This window comes from Felis catus, chromosome B2 (genome assembly GCF_018350175.1).
Source record: "Felis catus isolate Fca126 chromosome B2, F.catus_Fca126_mat1.0, whole genome shotgun sequence".
Lineage (NCBI taxonomy): Eukaryota > Metazoa > Chordata > Mammalia > Carnivora > Felidae > Felis > Felis catus.
Genome location: NC_058372.1, coordinates 30,757,971 through 30,778,062, shown reverse-complemented (window position 1 = coordinate 30,778,062; position 20,092 = coordinate 30,757,971). Strand labels below are relative to the sequence as shown.

Sequence of the window (20,092 nt, the reverse complement as noted above, 5' to 3'; positions counted from 1 at the left end):
ATACATGTATATATAGAGATGGTCCAGTAGGCATGGGCAGAGTAGAGACCAATGTGGCTCAGCACGAGGGGGCACAAGACACTTCTCTCATACCACAACCCCCACAAAACCTGAATGACACCAGGCCTTTGCTTTGTGTAGGCCTTAACAGAAATTCTGTGGTTTAGGAGATCGGGCATACCTTCACCACCCTACAGGGAGAACCGACCTTAATGTACTTATTTCTCTGAACAATGAGGCAAAGCTCAGGCCCAAATTTGGCTTGAACTCTACCCCCAAACAAGGCGCCCAAATATACATCACATTAAACAAAAGACATCCAAGAAATAGCACAGGCAGAGAAGTACTTTATTTGCAGTGTTAACCCAACATGTAAGAAAAGAGAACTCTGCCCTCCCTTATCAGGCTCCCCAGAAATTCCATTTTCCTATCCCAAGAGAGTAACAGCAATACTTTGCTGCATAAAAGGCAACAGCCATGGCCTTGGCATGGTTTCTGGCTCCACTTCCACAGAAGGGCAGAGAACCATTGCCCAAACCCCACCACTGGGTCAGAGCCCAGGTAAATAGCAGCAGTCACATCTGACCCTTTGTGCGGATGCAAACTCAACACCCATCCTGGCTCCCAAGGTGACCCTGTCTCAGGCACCACTGGACAGTACTCCTGGATCCCTCTCATCCCACTCCAGGGAGGTATGCAATGATGAGCAGAATCCTCACGTCTCTGGCAGGCGGAGGAGAGTTCCAGAAGTGGTGGAGACACTGTAAAAGAAAAGACAGGGCTGGAACCAGATACTCAGGCCAACAGTCTGGGGAAAACTCAGAACTTGGTCTGGGCTGGTCCCAGAAGGGAATCCGACCTTGGGCCATTGCTCTGTCATCTACCGGAAGCTGGGGGTAGACTCACCAGTCCACCAGCTGGGCCCCAATGAGATCATGCACGTGGTAGGTGAGGCCAAGTCGCACCGCTGCAGGCGCCCGCCGGCCCAAGAGCTCTGATAGGAGTAGCTCTCTGTACTTGGCCTTCCGGACCATGCCGAGGACAGCCTGGCGCCCTGGAGAAGTGGCAAAGGAGAGGGGAAAAGTGAGTAAGGCTTGGGCCCTGAGGAGCCACTGAAAGCTGTTCTTGAGGGACTGAGGGCTTGAGCTGAGAATGGATTACCTTTAACAAAATATTTGATGAATCTCCCAGCTCCAGGCACAGCTAGCCACCAACTCCCAGCATCTCGGACAGTGAGGACTCCAGCATTCACCAGCTGCCTAAGAAGGGTGGGAAGCCAGGAGGAGGCCTCAGCTATGAAAACCATCTCCCTGCCCACTGATGTTTGGACACTAAGTCTCCACAAAAACGTGGGCAACCCTGCAAGGGGACTAGATAACAGAAGCCCACTCTGGAGTGCTCCTCTGCCCACACCCTGCCGTTCAGTGCCCCGTGCCCTTGCCTCCACTCCCCTTACCTGGATTGCCCCCGCCCCCGACTTTCTTCTTCTGTATTACTTGTTCACTAAAGCAGCTTCTCCTCGCAGAAGCCCTCCTTGACCACATGCCCTGACACACTCTCAGTCCAACCCCCAGGGAGAAATGAGGGCCTTTCTTCTGTGCTCCTGCCCCTGCCTACACATGCCTCAACACGGCTCCATCTTACTAAAAGGTTTATAAAATGCTTTCACATGTACCATGGGTTGCAAAATAGGGAGCCTGAGCCAGATAAGGCCCCCTGAAATGGTATTTTTACTTCACCCTTGCCCGGTCATTGTTTTTTAATGTGAAAGCTTTAGGGGCATCTAAGCTCCTACCATTTCTTCATTCTCTTAGTTTCAGCAAGATCCACAATAGGCATTTATGGTGCCTGCCAGGTCTCTAAATTCATTGGATTAGCCACCCAGATCGCCTGAATTTTAGTTCAAGGCCCCAGGTAGGATAGGCCTCCTCTCTTGGGGGAGTACAAATTTAGGGCATTATACTAAAAATAAGAGTCCTTTTTTTGGTAGGTGCACCAGAAGGAAAAGGATGGGATCAGAGGGAGGCAGAGAAATGTCAGATGCCTGATTCTGTTGATGCCCCAAGTCTCACGTGATCTCTGGGTCCCTGAAGCCGAAGGTCTGTGTCATTTGGTCCTGCTGGAAGCTAAGATCCCCACAGGCTGGAAGCACTGAAGCCAGAAACTTCTGCACTGCCCCAGCATATGGTCGGCCATCACAGGCCTTGAGGACCTGGAACCAGAGATGGGAGATGTGGTGTGGCTCCACCCTCGGCCACGGACCTCCACCTCCAGGACATTACTCTTCCTGTTTTCTCTTTCGCTCATCTTTCTACTTCTCATACTTTTCCTCCTTTTCCTCTCCTTCTTATTACCAGAACCCTGTGCCCTCTCTGTGAGATATGGAGTAGAATTGTCTCTTTTTCTTTTTGTTTCCACTCTCCAATTTCCCTGCCTACCCCCCACACCCATCTCTCTCTCTCTCTCTCTCTCTCTCTCTCACACACACACACACACACACACACACACACATACACACAAAACAGTTACACGCACTCTGGTCCTGTAGTCCTCAGTGAAGATAATTCCATGAGCGTCCAAGTCAAAGCCTAGCTGGATGATTCTGATCTCCCCCTGCTCTTGAAGCTCCTTCTGTCTCCAGAGAGATAGGAGTAAAAAGAAGGGTATCAGGGTAAGATACTCTGCTATACTCTGGGCACTTTTGGGTGGGGAGATTTTATTGCCAATACTGGGGAGTTTTTCTCTAAGCAAAGGACAAAGTGTGGGGAGAGAATCAGGTAGATTATTAAATAGTCTTTTCAAATCAGTTACCCACCTTCCCATCCACCCACCTCATCCATTGCCTATCAAACAATCAATACATATTTTCTAAGAGCAATCATATGCCAGACACTAAAATAAAATAGTGATTAAGACATAGGCCCTGTCTTCAAGGAATTAACAGTCTAGATGTGGGGTGAGGGAAGGTGGGAAAGTAGGGAAAATATTTGAAGAGATAATAGCAAACCCATAATCGCATAAGTATATTAATCTACCTTTCATAAACTCATAAACAGACAAAATAATCAGTACAGAAATAACTTTCATTAATACCTTCAGTTACTAAGAAATTGATAATTAAAGAAAACATATTCTCTTCAAATATACATAGAATATTTAGCAAAACTGACCACATAGCACAAGGCAAGTCTCAATAAAATTCAAATGACTGAAATCATATTGTGTATGTTCTCTGGGCACAATACCATTTGTGTCAGAAATCAGTAACAACGAGGTAATATGAAAATGCTTCAAATTAAGACATACATTTATAGTTAACTCTTGGTCAAAGAAAAAAATCACAAAAGAAGTTAAAACATATTTTAAGCTGAATAATAACTAAAATATGTGCCCAAACTATATACATCTGCATGTACTTAAGATAAACTACAACCTGACAAGCATATACTAGAAAGGAGGAGATGATGAAACTAATGGGGGAAAAAAAGTAAAATAAACCAACAGTAGAGGGGACACATTCATAAAATAGAATGCATATGAGAGAGCAACAAAGCTAAACATTAATTCATTGAAAGATTATTAAAACTGGTAAGCCACGGGTGAGACTGATCAAGAAAATGGGGGAAGGAACTAGAAAAAGCACAGATAGTCAATAAAAAGAATGAGAAAAGGGTAATCACTACACATCCAATAGTCAATAAAATGAACTTTACACCAATAAATTTGAAAATTCAGATCATAAATTAAATTCCTATAAACATAAAACTTTTTTTCCCTAGAACAGAAAAAAACGGGACATATTTATAAAATAGAAATCTATGAAATTAACTGTAGCTATGTGAAACTGAGAAGAATCTCAAAAGTATTCATCTAATAAGATATAAATATATACATACAATAGGATTTTGTTTAGATCAAGATCCAAAATGAATAAAACTGAGCTATGTTGTTTACAGGTAAACACATAGGTGGTACATAGAAAATCCAAGGAACAATTATCACATCAGTCAGGATCACAGTTACCTCCCAGGGACAAAAGTCATGTTGACTGGAGAGTGATGTATGTGGATATTGGCTGTGTTCTGTAGTCTGCCCTGGGTGGTGGTTAAATGGGTATCTGCTTTATAAACATTCTGTAAAGCGTGTGTGTGTGTTTATATTTTCCTTTGTGCAACTTTTAAAGCTTTTTTTAAAATTTAGGCTAACATCAGTAAATTAAAAAGAACAAATACTCTATAAGGAGTGGTTCCATCTAACTCACTTCCTCATGAAACTGGAGCTAGTCTCCATCTTCCTTTTCTTTCCTCTTTTCCTCCTGACAGGTTGCCATTAATCTTCCGCCTGCTAAATCCAATGGACAGACTTTGGATATTTTACTTGATCTCTTTACCAACCATTGTCTTAAACCACAGGTTCTAACACTGCCAACTACTCCACCTCCTTGAAAAATCTATTTGCTTTCTCAATAGGCCTATTTCGGGGTTCCTCCTACCTCTAGCAATTCCTTCTCAGCCTCTTCCACCGACTTCTCTTCCTCTGCTTTCCCCTTACATCACTAAGAATCACATGGGACAGTAATTCAAAAATGTAGGTTCCCAGGTCCTACCTCAAGAGATTTTAATCGGTTAGCCTTAGGTGAGTCCCAAGAACTTGTATTTTTGAATAAGCAGCCCAGTTAAATTTTTTTTTTTTTTTTTTTAATAATAGGTGATTCTGATACAGGTAAAACTCAGGACGTACTTTGAGAAACACTGCCTTAAATGTGGGTATCTCTCAGCTTTATAGATTTGGCCCTTTCACCCTACACTTGAGGTCCTTAACCTTGGACTCCAGAGGATCTGTGAAACAACCCCCCTGCCCGGACAAAAACCGCACATACACCTTGTATGTATGGGGCATATATGCATTTTTCTAGAGAGAAAGAGCCATAGCTTTCATTATCTTTTAAAGTTTATAAAAAGGTTAAAAGTTACCCCTCTACTCATTCTTCCTACCCAATCTCACCCACATCCACAGACTGAACCACTGCTCACATCTCAATGACTTCAATTCTACAGCACTGGCCCAGAATTCCCTCCAGTCCCTCATATCCAACACACTTGCCTTTGGATGTTCCCCATGCACCTCCAACTCGTACAAAATCAAACATGTCATCTGCCCCAACAACTCAGCGTCCTCCTACTCTGTTCACTCACCACTCATGTCTGTCATCGAGAAAACCTGAGTTATCCCTGACTCCTCTTCCCACTGTCCACATCCCTCACCTCCACCCATCCTCGCCCTCCCTACTACACTTCCCTAATTTAGAACTTCACCAGTTCTCTGTCGCATTGTCTTCCGAGCCCATCTCCCTGCCTCATCTCACTTCCCCCAATCCACACAACACCCGTTCCTTCTGCTGGTTAACATTCTCTCCTAGCTCCTCGCCTTCGGTGTAAGGCAGAAACAACACTGATGCACAAGGTCTGCCGCAATCTGACGTCTGCCTGCATTCCCAGCGCTGTAAAGCTCCAACTATGCCCGGTGACTCAGTTTCCCCAAGAGATTAGTTCTTCCACTTCCACGATGTGGCATGCTCTCTACTGCCGGCGGGTCTTTTAACAGGGTCTGTGACATTTTCCTAGGCCCCGTAGTGCCCGGCCTGGAGAGACCTGACGCCTGCAGAACCGCAGAGCGGCTGGCTGACCGCCCGGGTGTCTGAGTGTTGGGGGCCCTCGGGAGCGTGCTCGAGGCAGGGAAGCGACTTCCGTCCGTCGCTCCGACGCCCCTCACCAGCTGCCGGTCGGCCGCCGTCCGGTCGGGCACGAGGCTGTACACCTGGCTCCTCAGCGCGATGGGCGGCAGCGCGTCCTCGAACAGGCCGCGCGGGAACAGCTGCACCAGCTCGGCGACGGCCGCGCGCGCGGACCCTAGGCGGAGAGAGCCGGTCACCGAGACGGGAAGGGGGGCGGGGGGCGCGGCGCTCCCGTCAAGCGAGCCGGCGGGCGAGGCGGCTCCCAGCGGGGCCCTTCCGCCTCGGCCACAGGGTTGCCACGCCTACCTGACTCGCCCCTGAGGGGGTCCGCCTCAGCCTGCCCCTGTTCCCGCCGCCTCTTCAGCCCAAAGGAGTCCGGGACCAGGCGATGTCTCTTCCGGCTCATATCCCGGGGTCTCAGGTTGCCAGGGAAGAGATCGGTGTTGAGGGAAGAGGACGCGAAGACGGCGTCTTCCGGCGCAGAGCAGTGACGTCGGGCTCCCTGGAGACCCGCCGGCCGGGTGGAAGGACTACGTGGGACGAGGAAGGTGTCAACTCGCCGTCTCGGCCCAGCCAGGAGGAGGGTCGCCGCACGCCTGCTCGGATTGGCTTCCTCCGCTGGCACTCCGGGACGGGAACGCGTGGGCGGCGCGGCTGGCTGCGGGCGGCCGGGTCGTGGTCCGCCTCCCCGGGTAAAGCGCACCCCCTGCCCGCCCCCGAGGGGTCTGCCCGTCCCTGTCGCCGAATGATTGCGTCTAGGAGTGCGGAAACCACCCTTGCATACCTCCCCGACTTCTGGACACACCTGCCGTGACGTCTTAGCTCCACAGAGGTAGAGGTCCAGGTTGGCGGGCTCTGAGGTAACCAGATCCTCGATCTGAAGCCCAGGCAGCCTTCCTCAGCTGAGTTTGGAGCATCTGGAGGTGGGGGTGTAAGTCAAGGGAAAAGGTGGGATGTGCACCTAGCCTTGGTTCTGTTTCAGGACCAGAGCCTGGCCATCCGGAGGCCAGCTTAGTCCTGAACCAGAGTCCCCCTTTTCCGGGCCTCCTTTGTAAAAGGGTAACTTCCCAACCCCCCAGTTCTCAGGACCTCATGGATCGCAGAGGGACCAAGAGAAGAGGGGAAAACATAGAGGTAGCTGAGCCTCGGAACAAACTCCCCGGCCCAGCACCCTCAATGCCCACAGACCCCGCCCTGTACTCTGGGCCCTTCCCTTTCTACCGGCGCCCTTCCGAACTGGGCTGCTTCTCCCTGGATGCACAACGCCAGTACCATGGAGATGCTCAAGCCTTGCGCTACTACAGCCCACCCCCTACCAATGGTCAAGGCCCCAACTTTGACCTCAGAGACGGATACCCTGATCGATACCAGCCTAGGGACGAGGAGATCCGAGAGGGGCTGGATCACCTGCTACGTTGGCTCCTGGATCACCGAGGCCAGCTGGAGGGGTGAGCAAAGCATAGCACACAAGTAGATCTAGAGACCTGCACCTACCCTCTAAAATTAGGAGAGTGAAAACTGGAGTTCAGTCTTTGGAAAGAATTTAGGATATTCTTTGGGGAAGTCATCTGAGTTAATCCTTGTGTCAGACCTTCAGCTTCTAACTCCTCCCTCTCAGGGGTCCAGGCTGGCTGGCAGGGGCCATAGTGACATGGCGAGGGCACCTGACAAAATTGCTGACGACACCGTATGAGCGGCAGGAGGGCTGGCAGCTGGCGGCCTCCCGCTTCCAGGGGACACTGTACCTGAGTGAGGTAGAGACGCCGGCAGCTCGGGCCCAGAGGCTTGCCCGGCCACCCCTCCTCCGAGAGCTTATGTACATGGGGTACAAGTTTGAGCAATACATGTGCGCAGGTGAGAGTTGCCCCTGCTCTGTAGCCCCCTCCCCCTTCCCCAGAGACTGAAAGCCCCCACCCCTGTTGCTGCTTTTCTCCTTATGCAGACAAACCTGGAAGCTCCCCGGACCCCTCTGGGGAGGTTAACACCAATGTGGCCTTCTGCTCTGTGCTACGCAGCCGCCTGGGAAACCACCCTCTGCTCTTCTCAGGGGAGGTAGACTGTATAGACCCTCAGGCCCCATCCACACAGCCCCCCACCTGCTATGTGGAGCTCAAGACCTCCAAAGAGATGCACAGCCCTGGCCAATGGAGGAGCTTCTACAGGTTCAGGATGGGGGTGGGCAGGGTGAGAACCTAGAACAGACAGCTGGAAATTGGACTTGGGGGAAGAGGCTAGACGGTGAAGGAAGGGTCCTACTGACCCCTTGCCTTTCCTGACAGACACAAGCTTCTGAAATGGTGGGCTCAGTCATTCCTTCTGGGCATCCCAAATGTCGTTGCTGGCTTCCGTAACCCAGAGGGTTTCATCTGTTCCCTCAAGACCTTTCCTACTATGGAGATGTTCGAGTATGTCAGGGTAAGGCAGTGGTGTTACAGCTCCCACCTATACCCCCACACCAAGACCACAGGTCCAGTGTCCCGGGTCACAGTCCACCTTGCCCCTTCTCTGGCCTCACCTTCACTGCCTGTGTTCTGCCTCCTCCTCGGCCCTCTGCAGAATGACCGTGATGGCTGGAATCCCTCCGTGTGCATGAACTTCTGTGCCGCCTTCCTTAGCTTTGCCCAGAACACAGTTGTCCAGGACGACCCCAGGTGAGGCATTCATCTGCCCCTGCCCTCCGGGTCCTAGAAGTTTGCCTCCAGTCCTCAACTTGTGACTCCATGTGCCCCCTAGGCTCGTCTATCTCTTCTCCTGGGAGCCTGGCAGCCCAGTCACAGTGTCGAAACATCAAGATGCACCCTATGCCTTCCTGCCCACGTGGTATGTGGAAGCCATGACACAAGACCTCCCATCACCCCCCAAGACGCCTTCCCCCAAGAACTGAGACTTCAGAGGGGCTGGTCCTGTCTCCGTGTGCACAGATAAAAGCCTATTTCTAGGCGGTTCTTCCTGCTGTGTTTTTTGCGCCGAGTTGTCTCTGCCCAACAGTTGAAGTACACACAGGTGGTTTGCTGTTTTATTACTACATTTTTACACAGGCCACTCACTGAGTGTATAGGCTGGCTGCAAAGACGATGTCCCTCCGCAGCAAAGTAGCTGCCGTCTCCATCTTGGCACCTAGCACAGGTTCTCCTACCAGGCGGGCCGCCCCCCTCAGCGAGCGACACATCTCGGCCAAGCGCTGGATGCAACGGACCACCAGGCCCTCAGGAGTCCCCGACAGCCCTGCCAACTCAGAGAAGGGCTGTGGAAGAAGCAGGGTGAGGACTGAGTGTGTTAGACCTGGGTAGCCTCTCCCCTAGCCAGCCAGCCACAAAGCCCCAGTTACTCACCATGCCCCGGGCCCACTCGTACACCACCTCTACCAGCCCAAAATTCAGCTCCCCGACAAATTCCTCCACAGTCTGGTTCAGGCCACAGGCCACCTGGACCTCACCAATCCGCTTGGCCACGGCCCGGACACGTTCCACTCCCTGCAGATGGCCAAGGAGAGGCTCAGACCCTGCCTTCCTTCTTTAGGAGTGCGGAGCCCCAGATCAAGGAAGAAGCCATTCCAGCTCTTTGAGGCACTTAACAGGGCTGGAGGGTTCACCTGGGGAATACTTGGGGGTGGGGATTGGGAATGCCACAGCCAAGGGAGAGAAAGTGGGGTGGGTATCCCATACCTGTTTGAGGGTGCTTGGGAGCTGCTCCCCAGGGTCCCCAGGGCTCTGGCAGACCAGGCCAGAGAGCAGGGCTGCAATCTCTTCTGGCCGCAGGGCACTCAGAGCGTTGTCAAACATGAGCTCAGTGAGAAGCAGCTCGTGACTGCTCATGGCACAAGCCACCCGCCCTGCCAGCTTCACGGTGCCTGCCTCGTCTACATAACCCAGGGTTCTGAGCACCTGAAGAAAGATGGTAGGTGTTGGGAGCCTGTTCTCTTCTCTGTCACTAGCCCCCTGCCCCCACCCCTGCCCCTCCCACCTCTACTCGCTGGTGATACTCTGGGAGCAGCAACAGTGACTGATCTGACAGCAGGAAACGTAGTCGCTCCATCTCCTTCTGTATCTGCATTCGCTCCTGCAGCTTCAGGTACTGCAGAAAGCCAGCAGCAGAAGCATGTTAGCCTTCCCCTTGCCCCAAGGCAGGAAGGCACTGAGGACAAGGGCAGAGATGGGGTGGCTGGTCTAGAGGAGAACAGAAGGGAAAATTCCCCCTCTGAGCTTGGGAGCTGGCATGCAGGACCCTACCTGGGCAGAGAAACGGGGACTGTGCACACACTGAGCCCCCCAGATCAGCTCCTCCAGCTTCCGGGCCCGGAGCCCTCCCTCAACCACTGACACATCCTTGAGCTGCAGGTCATTGACAGGGTCAAGGGTAGGGGGTCCCGCTGGGTAGGCCTGAGCCAAACGCAGCAGTTCCTGGACAGCAGTGGTCACAGCCGCAATGGGAGGATCCTTCCTGAGGAAGGAGCAAGGTCTTAAGACCTAGGGCAAAGTGTTCCTTTCCAGAGAAGCCTTCTCTGGCTGGGGAGACACCCCAACCACCCCTCCCTACACTCCATTACACGGTCCCCTCCCCAGGAAAAAGATCTCCCCAGCCATCTCTGACTTGAATTTTGGTTGCTGCCTCTTGCTGAAGTCCTCCAAGATCTTTTCCCCATTCACCCGGAGCACCTTGGTGGTGATGGCAGCCATGTCTCCTGGCTGGAGCTTGGCCACTGTGTGGTCACAGGGCCCTGTGAAAAGGGAAGAGCAGGGTCAACCCTTGCCGTGGACCCAAACATCCTGCCTACACTGCTGTCAGGAACCCGGACATCTGCCCCATGCTCACCTTCAGGCAGGAACAGCTTGAATCCCACAAGGTCATCTGGGTAGGGCACATCTGGGGTGGCTGATGCCCTCTCCTGTGGGTCCTCAGACACAGGCTTATCACACAAGATCAGGGTTGTAAACACCCTGCTGGTGGAATTTGAGGAGACCTAGGGTAGGTGGGGAGGCCAGGCCAGGGCAATGTGAGGAGTGGACATCAAAGATAGAGACCAGGTCCCCACCCTCAGGCAGGGACCACAGAGCAACTGCAGAGCCCATCTCTGGGTTGGACTGGTAGCCAAGTCAATCTGAACAGTCTTCAGGGGTGAGAGGGAGGAGGGCAGTGGGGGCAGGGAGGACAAGGAGGTAGGCATGAAGTGGTGGCAATGGGAGAGAAAGGAGGGCAGGAGGGGAAAATGAGTGCACTGCTGTGACTACAATTGCCCCCACCAAGTAAGGAAGATGGGAGATATGGCTCCCTCCCTCTGGGGTCTAAATTTCCATTGCCCTCACCTGCAAGATAACACCCAATGTGTTATGATACTCCTGATTCTTCACAACCACCACCCTTCCTGCTGAGAGAGATTTCAGCCCATTCACAGACTCCATGATGCGTCGCTGAAGAGTGGGGACATGCACAAAAGGGATAATGAAGGAAGCATCACAGGGACACTGAGAATAGGTTGGGACTAGGTTCAGGAGCACCCAGTGTGTGGCATTCTCTTCCTCCCTTCCTCCATCACCCCCACAACACTCATTCACCTGGATCAGGCTCCGGGTCTCTGTCAGTTCCTCCCCCCAGCTGTAATACTCAGGCAGGTCAACCAGTTGGCCAGTCGTATCAGGTTCCTCTAAGGTCCCTAGTCTCTTGGTCAGTTCAGCTAGAGCCTGTTCATGGGCCTGGGTGGAAGTGTGGCAAGGTATGAAAGGAGAGTTTCCAGGCCCAGGACGCCACGCTCCCCACCTTCATCCCACCTTCTAGGTGGTCTCTAGATATCCACTTCTCAGCCTGGCTTCCCTTGTCCCAACATGCTGCTGGGTATACTGGTCATCCCAACCTCCTCACCTTGCTGTCCTTGCGGGATGGAAACTCGGAGAAGCTCCTCTTCATCATGTCTTCCACCCTGAGGGCGTCCACCCGCAGCAGGTTCAGGATCATGGTGTATGTGAGGCGGAACTGAGATTGCAGCTGCGATGGCTTTCCCTGGGCCACATCAGAGAAGCAGTGAGATTGGTGTGGGACCTGCTGCCCCCCAGCCAGCCCTCTGGGGATCGGCTCTGCTCGTAGCAGATCTAGTCCCCATGCTGTGACCATGGGACCCTAGACAAACTGCTTACTCACCTCCTCTGTGAGATAAGGGAACAAACCTAAATAAATAGACCCTCAAAGGTTTTACCTAGTTCTGTCTTCACAATGACAAAAGACCACAAGGTGTGAGATTCAGTCTAATCCTTGGATTTGCTTGCTCTGACTTTGGTTTCTCCCAGGCAAAAGAAAAAAGTACAGTTGACCCTTGAACAATAGGGGTCTACCTACACGTGTATTTTTTTCAATAAATACTGTCCAGTTCTGTTAAGTATTTTCTCTCTCCTATAATTTTCTTCACAATGTTTTCTTATCGCTAGCTTTATTATAAGAATGCAGCAAATAACACATATACGAATAGGTGTTCATCATCTGTCTGTTATTGGTAAGGCTTCCAGCCAACAGTATAGGCTATTAGCAGTAAAGTTTTTCGGGAGCCAAAAGTTGTATGTGGATATCTGACTGTGCAGGAGGTCAGTACCCCCTAACCCTACACTGTTCAAGGGTCAACCGTAGAAAGAAGAGAGAGGGGAAGAGGGTTGGAAGAGAGAATCCAGCAGGTCCCCAGAGCTGGGGCCCTCCCAGCTCAGCCTCATACTGCCCTGACTCACCATCATCATGCGGTGCAGGTCTGCCATCTCAGGCACACGGCCCTTGCAGAGCAGGATGACAGTGCCGGTGGGGTCCAGGCCCCTCCGGCCTGCCCGACCTGCCATCTGCACATACTCTCCAGGTAGCAGATCCCGGAAGGTGGAGCCATCGTGTTTCCGCATAGAGTCAAACACCACTGTTCGAGCAGGCATATTAACACCCATGGCAAAGGTCTCCGTAGCAAACAAGACCTGGGATGGGAGAAGATCAGTAAAGGGGCTACACACAGACACCCAGCCCTGGCCAAGTGTACCTTACTCTGTAGCCACGGCTGAGTAGGCACCAGGCATGGTCCCAGTTAACTCACAGGATCTCATTTAATAACTCTCAGAGCAAAACTATAGAGCAAGTACTATCATTTTCACTTTGTCTATCTGGCTACCTACTTCTTTTCTTATAACCCCCATATCCAATTCCCATCTCCCCACCGTCAATCATCCCAATGTATTTAGAGTATCTTTTTGTGTGAATGTATTCTTCCAGATTGTATCTTGTTTTGGGTGCATATAATTCATGACTTGTGTTAAAGACCATTATACCCTAATTCAAAAAGATATACATACCCCTATGTTTATTTCAGCATTATTTACAATAGCTAAGATATGGAAGCAACCCAAGTATTCATCAATACGTGAATGGATAAGGAAGATGCAGTGTGTATGTTAGAGTATTATGTAACCATAAAAAAGGATGAGATCTTGCCATGTGTGACAACATGGACAGACAAATAGGGCAGAATGTATGCTAAGTGAAATAAGTCAGAGTGAAGAAGACAAATACCATATGATCTCACTCATGTGGAATCTAAAAAACAGAACAAATGAATAAAGAAACAAACAGCAGAATCAGACCTATAAATACAGAGAACAAACTGATGATTGCCAGAAGAAATGGACAAAATGGGTGAAGGAAAGTGGGAGATACAGGCTTCCAGTCAAGGAATGAGTAAGTCACAGGCACAAAACGCACAGCATAAGGAATACAGTCAATGATATCCTGGTAGCGGTGTATGGTGACAGACGGCAGCTACAACTGTGGTGAATACAGCATAAAATATAAACTTATGTTTATTTTATAAACAGACAATGAATTACCATGTTGTACACCTGAAACTAATGAAACATTGTGTGTCAACTACACTCTAAACAAAAATAATTAATTAATTAATTAATTAGCTAATTTCTCCACATAGTGTTTTCAATGCCCATCCCCATTCCTGTGGTTATACCTAATCCATTGTTTCCAGCTCCTGCAGAGCACCGTGGCATGCATCCCATACAGTGACCTCCCTGCCCTCCCAGTGAAGGGTACCTTGGTACCGCCAGCACCCTACCACAAGATTACAGCCAACAAAGGAGAGAGGACATGTTCCCTCAGAGACTAGGGTGAGAACTTCTTTGCAGTATATATCCAGACATGGAATTTAGGATCAAAGAGTACATTGTACATATTTTTGCCTCATGAATGCCAGGGTGCACTCCAGACAGGCTACACCTATATAAGAGTTCCCATAATCCTCTAGTCTCCTACGTCTTTGGCAACACTTGGCCTTAGCCAGTTTCCTAAATTTTACCAGTCTAGTAGCTATAACGTCATCTCTCGTGACTATTTTAATTTGCATTTTTCTGATGACTAGTAACTTTTTGTAGGCTTGCTAACTTTTTGGGTTTCCCTTCTGAATACCACCTGTGCCTATTCTGTGCATCTCCATTTTAAGATAGCAAAGCTAAAGTTCGGGACGGTTAAGTAATCTGCCTGGGGTCACACGGTGAGTAAGTAGAGAAGCCGGGATGCACACCCAGGCAATCTGGACCTAGAGCCCAAGCTCTTAACCACCGCACGGTCCTATCTGAGCCCTGCCCCTCCACCCTCTGGGCAACCCGTAAGGGAGCAACGAGTGCTCTGAAGAGTCCTTCTTCTACCAGTGTGTGTACCTTGACCAGGCCTCGACTGAAAAGCATCTCCACGATCTCCTTAAGAATGGGCAGGATGCCACTGTGGTGCACACCCAGGCCACGGTGCAGGAGCTCAGACATGTGCAGGACCTGCAGGGAGCCAAGGTCCATGATCAGGGATAGGGTGGTGGAGAATCCTATCCCCATCAGTCTTCAAGACCCCCATCCACACCTGGGGCAGCTGGCGGTCAGAGCCACGGAGGCGAGCAAGGCAGCGCTGCAGGAAGAGGTGAATTTCACTCTTCTCTGAACTTGTGGTGAGGTCCAGGGAGGTGAGGCCCGAGGCTTGCTCATCACAGCGACCCCGCGAGAAGGTGAACACGACCACAGGCAGCTGTGCACGGGTGCGGAGGGAGGCCAGGAGGGATAGGTACACACCGCGGTCCTGGGGAAGGGGGCAGAAAGCGGCAAAGGTTGAGTCCCTGAACCAGTCGGGGCCAAAGTGAGGGGAGGGGTGGTAAAGCAGTATCAAGTCAGATGGTACTCAAAGCTCAAGTCCAAACCTCTGGGGAACAAGGGAAGAATGAGAAACAGGGGGCAGCAGGCACAAAGCCTACCGGTTCTCACCTGTGCAGGCCCCCCCTGATGCGTGGGCTGTTTGGCCCCAAAGGTCTGGGCATGTTTGCTCATCCGCTCCTTCTTGGCCTCCACAGCTGCATAGTACCTGGCGCACAGGGAGGGTCACTGATCACAGTCACACCCGGCGGACTCAGCCCTGACTCTGCCCCATCACCAGCTTACCCCTTTGTGTGGAAGGCACCTCGGGAGTCCAGCAACAGAAAGAGCTCCCCCTGGGTCTTGGGGCTGTTCCCTGTGAAGAGATAATGCTCCAGGGGTACGGGACGGGCAACAGTGCTGATCACATAGATCTGGCGCCGTTTCAGTCGCCTGAATGGGTAGAAATGAGCAGGTCAGTGGCAAGAGTGCGAGAAGTAACCCACATCCCCACCACCTTCCCCCTCCAGCTTCACCCAGTCTTTTTTTTTTTTTTTTTTTTTTTTAGTTTTTTTTAAATGTTTGTTTATTTTTGAAAGAGAGAGTGAGACAGAGCATGAGCAAGGGAGGGCCAGAGACAGAGGGAGACACAGAATCTGAAGCAGGCTTCAGGCTCTGAGCTGTCAGCACAGAGCCCGACATGGGGATCAATCCACAAACCATGAGATTATGACCTGAGCCAAAGTCAGACACTTAACTGACTGAACCACCCAGGCACCCCAAGCTTCACCCAGTTTTTTCTGAGAGCCAGACTGGAAGGTGGCCCCATCATCCCATCTCCCAAGACACAAAATGATCTGGGTCCAAGTGGGGTCCTGCAGTTGCCTGAGTCAGACACGTGCCCCAGCCCCAACCCTCCCTCCTCTCCACCCCCAAGACACTCTCCTTGCTGTGGCAGTCTTCACCCCCACCCCTAACCAAGGAATGCTGCAGCTCCCTTCATCCAAGCATCCCAGGGCACGCATCTCACCCGATCCAGTCAGCGAACTCAAGGGCATTGGGGACGGTAGCACTCAGAAGGATGATGGAGACATGGTCAGGGAGCATGATAAGCACTTCCTCCCATACAACCCCACGCTGGGCAGAGAGAGAAGACCGGTCACTGTCAGCTCAGAGGGGACTGCCCTTCTGCCCCTGGGGAAGTGCCCAGGGTTACATTTGAGGGCAAAGAAGGCAGTTAAGGTCCACAAAGGTGTGTGCACCAGGATGTGCGATCTAGACCCACAGGAGAGGACTATTGGGGTGTGGGGCCCCCAGGCCTCTTACCTCAGCATCGTTGATGTAGTGAACCTCATCAAAGATGACCCACTCTAGGTCCCGGATGACATCTGAACCGCTGTACAGCATGGAGCTGGGGAGAAGAGGCCAAAGGCTGATTCCCCAGTGACTCCTGTCTCCACCCTGTTCTCAGTCAACGTGCTGTCCAGAGCAGCCTAACCTTCCTGACCAAAAATCCACCCGTGTTAAGTGCCTATCTCTCACCGAAGGATCTCTGTCGTCATAATGAGGCAGGAGGCCTCCGGGTGCAGCTGTACGTCCCCAGTGAGCAGCCCCACATCTCCGAAAGTGTTTCGAAAGTCTCGGAACTTCTGGTTGCTCAGGGCCTTGATGGGCGAAGTGTAGATGGTGCTGGGAAGAGGGCATGAAGTCAGCACCACCTCCTGGTCAGCACTGCCCTTCCACCCCAAGCCCCCACAGAAGCATGCCAGAACCCAGGTGCCTCCCTTCCCCCCCTGAACTGGCCTCACATTCTCCTTCATGACACGACCCCACAAAAACTCTTCCAAAGCTGACCCAGATCTCCTTTTTTTTTTTATTTTAAACATTTATTTATTTATCTTTGAGAGAGACAGAGTGCGAACAGGGGAGGGACAGAGAGAGAGAGGGAGACAGAGAATCCCAAACAGGCTCTGCACTGTCAGCCCGATGTGGGGCTCAAACCCACGAACCACGAGATCATGACCTGAGCCCAAGTTGGATGCTTACCCAACTGAGCTATCCAGGCACCCCACGCAGGTCTTCTAACTGCTCTCCCCGCCACACCTTCCCACTCCACTCCTGGCCCTATCTCAGTCTTTCCCCAAACCTCCCATCTGAAGGATGAGGTAGCGGTGGGGAAGAGATGACACTTAGAAAGGGTGCAGGAGAACACAGGGCCAGCTGGTGAAGGAAGAGGCTAGGGAGGGGACCTATACCGTGTCATGTGTTTCTGGGCAAGGGCAATGGCATATTCAGCCACAACCGTCTTCCCCGCAGATGTGTGAGCTGCTACAAAGACAGAGTCATGCCGCTCCAGGTGCAAGATGGCCTGTTTCTGAAACACATCTGGCTCAAATGCCCACTGTGGGAGAGAGAAATAGATGGGGGCCAGGCCAGAAAAAGGAAAGGGGCCCTCCTGCCTCCAGTTCTAGGGGCATGCAAGGTGGCTCTGGCATGCCAGAGCGAAGCAAGGCTGGGAATGAGGCCCAAGACTAAGCTAGAAGGCATCTGGCCTCTGTGGGGAGAGGAGATGAAGGGAGCAGCGGGGAGGAGGTAGGGGAGCATGTGAGGACTGGGCCACACTACCTGGAAAGCAGGCTGGGGAATGAGGCGGTAGAAATCACCAACAGGGGAGGTGACATCCACGGGAATAGCCCACTGCTCCTGAGGCAGGGGTTTGGGGGGCTCTGGGGGGGATTCAGCTGTGGATGCTTCCTGGAAAAGCCAGGGGTAGAGGTGATAAAGATACAGTCAGAGAGCTCTCTGTTACCACTCCTCCCCAAAGATGCTCCGGTTTTCCTCTTAGACCCAACCAAGCCAGCCGCCCCACCCCCACCCCCAGCCCCCCAGTAAGGCCTCTTCTTTCCTGCCTCAACTGCCCAAAACCACCAACCTTCAACACTAGGTCCTCCAAGCTGCTTGCTCGGGCCAGGGAAGGACTGCAGGGGGGTGCTGAAACAGTGTCTCCTCTGGGAATTCCTGGCTGGCCCACTGTCTCACTCTCATCCTCATCGCCCCCCCCCAAATCCAGAGGTTCCAGCAAACGGCTGAGGCTGAGCAAGCCGGGAGCTGGAGCCAGGTGATCTGAGGAGCAAAGGCAAAAAGTGAAACCTGGTCATGTCCATCTCTGTTCCACTGGAGAAGGCCACCACTCCTACACTCCACCTCAAAACTAAAACTCACCCTTCGGTGCAAAGTCCACACCTTTCTTGAAGCCAGGTGGGACAGTAAGAAGATCTGAAAAACAAGGACAAAGAGAATCAGCATTAGTGCACAGAGTCATACAAGTCATACGATACCTAATGCTACAGGATGCCATTCACAGCAGAGACATTGAAAATGGGGTTCTTTGCCATCTTTCCAACAGATGACAGTAAAGACTGTTATGACAAGGGTGCCTTTCCCTAATTTTCTCAAAGGCACAGAGGACTAACAGTGGCCCACTGATAGGCTTGGGCCCCTCTTCCTCAGGGCTGACTCACAGCCCTACTCCCAAGGGTCCCTCCTGGCACCGCCTCACCTTTCTCAAAGTCTATCTCTTCCTCAGCCTCCTCCCGAGTGCTCAGATCTGTTATGGTAGGCTCATCCATTCCACCTGGGGAGAGGGTAGACAAACAGGGATTCATGGGGTGGGGGTGATACGAGATGGGTGGGGAACTCTTTCCTGGAGACTGAGGGCACCCTCTCCTACCACCCCATTTTCCACAAGTCACCTGGCCAGAAAGGGTATTGTGTTGGATTCCCCCACAGGGACTGGGAGACGGGCCCTGGGGGCCGGCGAAGAGACAAGGAGGTGGTGGCCGATAGGTTTGTATTCTCCAGCAGGACCTGAGGCAAGAGACCACAGCCCCAGTGAGGCTGAGCTTGCCTCGGACCCTTTCCCAACTCTGCTTCTTACGGCCCCTGACCTCTTACCTCTTTGTAGCCCAGTATCTGGCCTGTGGTTGGGTGTCTTTGGGCCTGAAGGTCTGAGGGGACAGGGGCCCCCAGTGTGGCCAGGAGGGACCAGGGATCCATCTTCCTCTGCCATTTTCTGCAGAAAATGAAAACACTTTTCAGGTCTTCTTTCTCTCCTCTCCCAGTTTCCTTCAGGGGCCATCTCCCTAGTCCAGGCCCCTCCAGACCCCTCACCGGGCTGAGTGCTCCACACCATGCAGAGGCAACCAGGCTGGAGATGATAAAAACAACTGCTCTGTTTCCTGCTGCAGATCGGGGGCACAGGGAGGGAGGCCGTGGGGAAGCTGGTAAAGGACAAGACGAAAGGCATTAGGTAAGGAGAGAACAGAAGACATAGACAAGAAAGTGATGTGATTTGTGTTGAAACCAGAAATGGTAGACATTCTAGACCGACTAGGACTGTCAAGCTGAAGCAATGTTTTCCAAAGATTATCTTGCTTTACAGGGCAAACTACCTGCTACTTACTGATTTACCTGGAGCAGTGGTTACTAAAACAGTACGATACAACATGAAATACAATCATTCCACAATCTCTGGGGCTGCGCTTAAGAATTTGTATTTTTAAAAATCCCCCATCCCCACTAATTATGATGTACACTTAAATTTGAGAACCACTAGTTTTAGGAATAGGGGGCCCAGGACTAAGGATGAGAGTCAGGGCCTCAAAGCCTAGCCACCAACAAAGTGCCCTGGTGCTTGGAGACAGGTGACTCCAAAAAGAAAAAACACATTTGGAAGCACAATCCACTGGGCTGGGGTCTGTCCAGCACAAGGCAGGCCCAGATGACAGGAATCCAGAGACAGGAGAATGAGGTTATGCTAGGGTCCAACAGTAAGGATGGTGGAGGAGGTTTTAAGCTCAAAGTGGGTCAAAGGTTAGGGTCAAAAGTCACTCACTGTGCTCTCTGGAGCCCCAGGCACATTCAGCAGCTCCCAGTGCCCTGTGCATCCCAGCTCCACAGGCCGAAGGGGCAGATCCAAGGGATCTGGAGGAGGCAGCACTACAGAGGGAAGGTCAGAGGTCAAAGGTCAAGGGCCACCCCCCCCTTAACACTCGTTCTTTCCACCCCCTCCCCCTCACCAAGTCGCTCCGTCTCCATCATCTTGGAGCCCAAGCAGCTGCAGGGCAGACCGGAAGTGCAACGAGAATCCTAGGGGTAAGCCCCGCCCCAAAGCGGGCGGAAGTGGAGGCGACTTCCGTCACACACCCCCGCCCGGGTGGGG

The 20,092-nt window shown here is 51.9% G+C and overlaps 3 protein-coding genes across 7 annotated transcripts; 1 reads left to right on the top strand and 2 right to left on the bottom strand.

Annotated features, from left to right (window-relative positions):
- Positions 1 to 327: 327 nt before the first annotated feature.
- STK19 (serine/threonine kinase 19) lies at positions 328 to 6,217 on the bottom strand. 2 transcript variants are annotated; one of them, XM_011282353.2, is made up of 7 exons: positions 6,041 to 6,217; positions 5,773 to 5,909; positions 2,536 to 2,631; positions 2,073 to 2,212; positions 1,162 to 1,259; positions 907 to 1,054; positions 328 to 761 (listed from the first exon to the last, which is right to left on the bottom strand). In XM_011282353.2, exons 1-7 carry the CDS (start codon positions 6,138 to 6,140, stop codon positions 716 to 718), a joined length of 765 nt encoding a protein of 254 aa, XP_011280655.2. In that variant the 5' UTR covers positions 6,141 to 6,217; the 3' UTR covers positions 328 to 715. The 2 variants fall into 2 exon arrangements, with proteins under 2 accessions (XP_011280655.2, XP_044913238.1); XM_045057303.1 differs by lacking the exon at positions 2,536 to 2,631.
- Positions 6,218 to 6,423: 206 nt separating this feature from the next.
- Positions 6,424 to 8,679, top strand: DXO (decapping exoribonuclease). 3 transcript variants are annotated; one of them, XM_006931582.5, is made up of 7 exons: positions 6,424 to 6,566; positions 6,814 to 7,182; positions 7,353 to 7,588; positions 7,677 to 7,896; positions 8,014 to 8,149; positions 8,291 to 8,385; positions 8,468 to 8,679. In XM_006931582.5, exons 2-7 carry the CDS (start codon positions 6,827 to 6,829, stop codon positions 8,616 to 8,618), a joined length of 1,194 nt encoding a protein of 397 aa, XP_006931644.1. In that variant the 5' UTR covers positions 6,424 to 6,566; positions 6,814 to 6,826; the 3' UTR covers positions 8,619 to 8,679. The 3 variants fall into 3 exon arrangements, with proteins under 3 accessions (XP_006931644.1, XP_003986005.1, XP_006931643.1); XM_003985956.6 differs by having other exon boundaries at positions 6,454 to 6,594; XM_006931581.5 differs by having other exon boundaries at positions 6,523 to 6,665.
- Positions 8,680 to 8,736: 57 nt separating this feature from the next.
- SKIV2L (Ski2 like RNA helicase) lies at positions 8,737 to 20,086 on the bottom strand. Of its 2 annotated transcripts, none has more exons than XM_019830387.2 (28): positions 19,950 to 20,086; positions 19,766 to 19,869; positions 19,042 to 19,151; positions 18,826 to 18,961; positions 18,624 to 18,738; positions 18,431 to 18,505; positions 18,094 to 18,147; positions 17,804 to 17,994; positions 17,497 to 17,625; positions 17,127 to 17,272; positions 16,414 to 16,560; positions 16,198 to 16,282; positions 15,902 to 16,008; positions 15,178 to 15,324; positions 15,004 to 15,100; positions 14,609 to 14,821; positions 14,416 to 14,526; positions 12,442 to 12,672; positions 11,591 to 11,728; positions 11,287 to 11,424; positions 11,038 to 11,142; positions 10,547 to 10,694; positions 10,325 to 10,451; positions 9,964 to 10,174; positions 9,698 to 9,808; positions 9,400 to 9,618; positions 9,067 to 9,207; positions 8,737 to 8,978 (listed from the first exon to the last, which is right to left on the bottom strand). In XM_019830387.2, the coding sequence occupies exons 1-28, from the start codon at positions 19,969 to 19,971 to the stop codon at positions 8,778 to 8,780; spliced, it is 3,759 nt and encodes a 1,252-aa protein (XP_019685946.1). In that variant the 5' UTR covers positions 19,972 to 20,086; the 3' UTR covers positions 8,737 to 8,777. The 2 variants fall into 2 exon arrangements, with proteins under 2 accessions (XP_019685946.1, XP_003986001.1); XM_003985952.5 differs by having other exon boundaries at positions 18,826 to 18,943.
- Between the last annotated feature and the right edge of the window lie 6 nt (positions 20,087 to 20,092).

Bases quoted from the DNA above. Each gene is read 5' to 3' on its own strand.
- SKIV2L (XM_019830387.2), bottom strand. From the start codon at position 19,971: ATGATGGAGACGGAGCGACTTG. The intron at 17,626-17,803 runs GTTGGTGGTTTT...TGGCTTTTCCAG, and splicing joins TGGAGGACCTAGTGTTGAAG to GAAGCATCCACAGCTGAATC. The intron at 15,325-15,901 runs GTGAGATGCGTG...CTACCCATTCAG, and splicing joins GAGTTCGCTGACTGGATCGG to GCGACTGAAACGGCGCCAGA.
- STK19 (XM_011282353.2), bottom strand. From the start codon at position 6,140: ATGAGCCGGAAGAGACATCGCCTGGTCCCGGACTCCTTTGGGCTGAAG. The intron at 5,910-6,040 runs GTAGGCGTGGCA...CTCTCCGCCTAG, and splicing joins CCCCCTCAGGGGCGAGTCAG to GGTCCGCGCGCGCGGCCGTC. The intron at 1,055-1,161 runs GTAATCCATTCT...CCACTTCTCCAG, and splicing joins CATCAAATATTTTGTTAAAG to GGCGCCAGGCTGTCCTCGGC.
- DXO (XM_006931582.5), top strand. From the start codon at position 6,827: ATGGATCGCAGAGGGACCAAGAGAAGAGGGGAAAACATAGAGGTAGCT. The intron at 8,150-8,290 runs GTAAGGCAGTGG...GGCCCTCTGCAG, and splicing joins AGATGTTCGAGTATGTCAGG to AATGACCGTGATGGCTGGAA. The intron at 8,386-8,467 runs GTGAGGCATTCA...TGTGCCCCCTAG, and splicing joins GTTGTCCAGGACGACCCCAG to GCTCGTCTATCTCTTCTCCT.